Source organism: Aptenodytes forsteri, unplaced genomic scaffold (genome assembly GCF_000699145.1).
Source record: "Aptenodytes forsteri isolate BGI_AS27 unplaced genomic scaffold, ASM69914v1 Scaffold15, whole genome shotgun sequence".
Lineage (NCBI taxonomy): Eukaryota > Metazoa > Chordata > Aves > Sphenisciformes > Spheniscidae > Aptenodytes > Aptenodytes forsteri.
Window position 1 is genome coordinate 11,069,005 of NW_008795129.1, and position 1,816 is coordinate 11,070,820.

The 1,816-nt window shown below is 66.0% G+C and overlaps 1 protein-coding gene across 1 annotated transcript in view; it reads left to right on the forward strand.

Annotated features, from left to right (window-relative positions):
- Nucleotides 1-1,766, forward strand: part of EXOSC1 (exosome component 1) — a 3,216-nt gene extending 1,450 nt beyond the window's left edge. Inside the window, exons 2-7 of the mRNA XM_009278052.1 lie at nt 3-38; nt 671-759; nt 999-1,032; nt 1,168-1,218; nt 1,314-1,398; nt 1,500-1,766. Of these exons, the coding sequence (XP_009276327.1) occupies nt 3-38; nt 671-759; nt 999-1,032; nt 1,168-1,218; nt 1,314-1,398; nt 1,500-1,606 (402 nt within the window). The 3' untranslated portion in view covers nt 1,607-1,766. The remainder of the gene's footprint in view (nt 1-2; nt 39-670; nt 760-998; nt 1,033-1,167; nt 1,219-1,313; nt 1,399-1,499) is intronic.
- Nucleotides 1,767-1,816: the final 50 nt, after the last annotated feature.

Here is a 1,816-nt window from a genome sequence, read left to right on the forward strand (position 1 = left end):
AGCTCCTGCCCGATGTGGGGGCCGTGGTGACATGCAAGGTAGGGCGCCGGAGCGCGCTGCGACGGCAGACTGCACAGCTTTTGCTCTCTCTGCCTCGCGCTGACGGGGTGGGATGAGGAGCCCCTGGGCTCGTCAGTGCCCTCTGTACGGCTCCCGGCGGGGCAGAGGCAGCCCAGTGGCTCCCTTGGGTCCCTCGCTCACAAAGAAGCCAGATGTTGGCACGGGGGACACCTGCCTGTTGACACTCCCTGCCCCAAGGCCGAGGCAGGCTGAGGGGAGGTTTTTCTTTGCTCTCCCTTCCGGAACCCTTTCTGGGGCAGGGTGCGTGGAGGACAGTGCCTGGGGCAGCTTGGAGGAAGAGTGGCACAGACCGGGGGATTGGTTTCCTTACGGTCCTGACGGTGGGAGAGGGACGGGGGTCACAGCAGGTCTCGGCCTTATTCGTGTGTCTTGAGTCGCACAAGTATCATCTTCCTCGCCTGGCTGACTGCGGGCGTCCCACCTCCGCCGCCACTTCTTTGGTGACGAGGAGGAGGGGGCCGAGTGAGACGCGAGCTCCCCGCATACAACCCTGTCCTGCCTGCACCCTGCCCTCTCCCTGCCTGGAGCGGGGCGCGCTGGGGTGAGAGCAGGCCCGTGCTGGCACCGATTCCCCTTTTCCTCCGGGCAGGTTTGCGGCATTAACTCCCGCTTTGCCAAGGTGCACATCCTGTATGTCGGCTCCACGCCGCTGAAGTCCGCCTTCCGGGGGACCATACGGTAGGGAGAGGGCTGGGTTCCCCACGGGATGGGGTGCCCAAGCGCCCCATCCTCAAGGTGGGGGGGGAGGCTTTTCTGGGTGGCACAGCCAGCTGCCCTGGCAGGAGCTCTGCCCCGCGCACCGGGCGGGTGTCCAGCAAGTCCTGGCGAGCGCCCAGGGGGCCCGGGGCAGCTCCTGCCGCGGGCTGGAGAGTCACCTTCGCTCACTAGCGCTCAGATCCCTCTGTCTCCTTTTTCAGGAGAGAAGATATTCGAGCCACGGAGAAAGATAAGGTCAGTGAGGCTCTGCCGGTGACTCTGCTACTGCAGCCACCCCCACTCCTCCTTTCTGCTGGTGGGGGGCGCTTGTCCCGCCGCTGACGAGCACCCCGACACGCTGCGCGGTTTTGCCTGCTCTCTGCTGTGCAGGTAGAAGTGTACAAGAGCTTCCGCCCGGGTGACATAGTCCTGGCCAAAGTCGTATCCTTTCCCCTCGTGCCAGGAGGGCCCACCGGCACAGCGGGTTTGCTCGAGTCCCCTCGGGGAGGCCTTTCCCTTAACCCCTGTCGAACCAGATCTCGCTGGGGGACGCGCAGTCCAACTACCTGCTGAGCACGGCGGAGAACGAGCTGGGCGTGGTGGTGGCGCGCAGCGAGGCAGGTAGGGACAGGCCTCGTCCCCCGCCTGAGGGGGCCGCCTCCCTTTCCACGTGGAGGAACGCAATTTCGGGAAGGGGAGCCCCTGACACGTGGTGTCCCTAGGGGTGCAGATGGTGCCCATCAGCTGGTGCGAGATGCAGTGCCCGCGGACGCACACCAAGGACTTCCGTAAGGTGGCCCGCGTGCAGCCCCAGTTCCTGCAGACCTAGCAGCCCCCACGGGGGTGGGGGGACCCTGCGGGGCAAGGGGCTGCCGGGCTGGGGTCTGCGGGGCCAGAGCAGCCCCTGGACTCCAGCCGCCTCCGCGCGTGAGCCAGGCCCTCGCTGGCGGGGTGGAGTTTCTATTTGTGGATAATAAATAATTTCTGAGAGCTCCGTGCTCTGCTCAGTTACGGCCCAGAGAGGCGGCCGGGGCTGCCT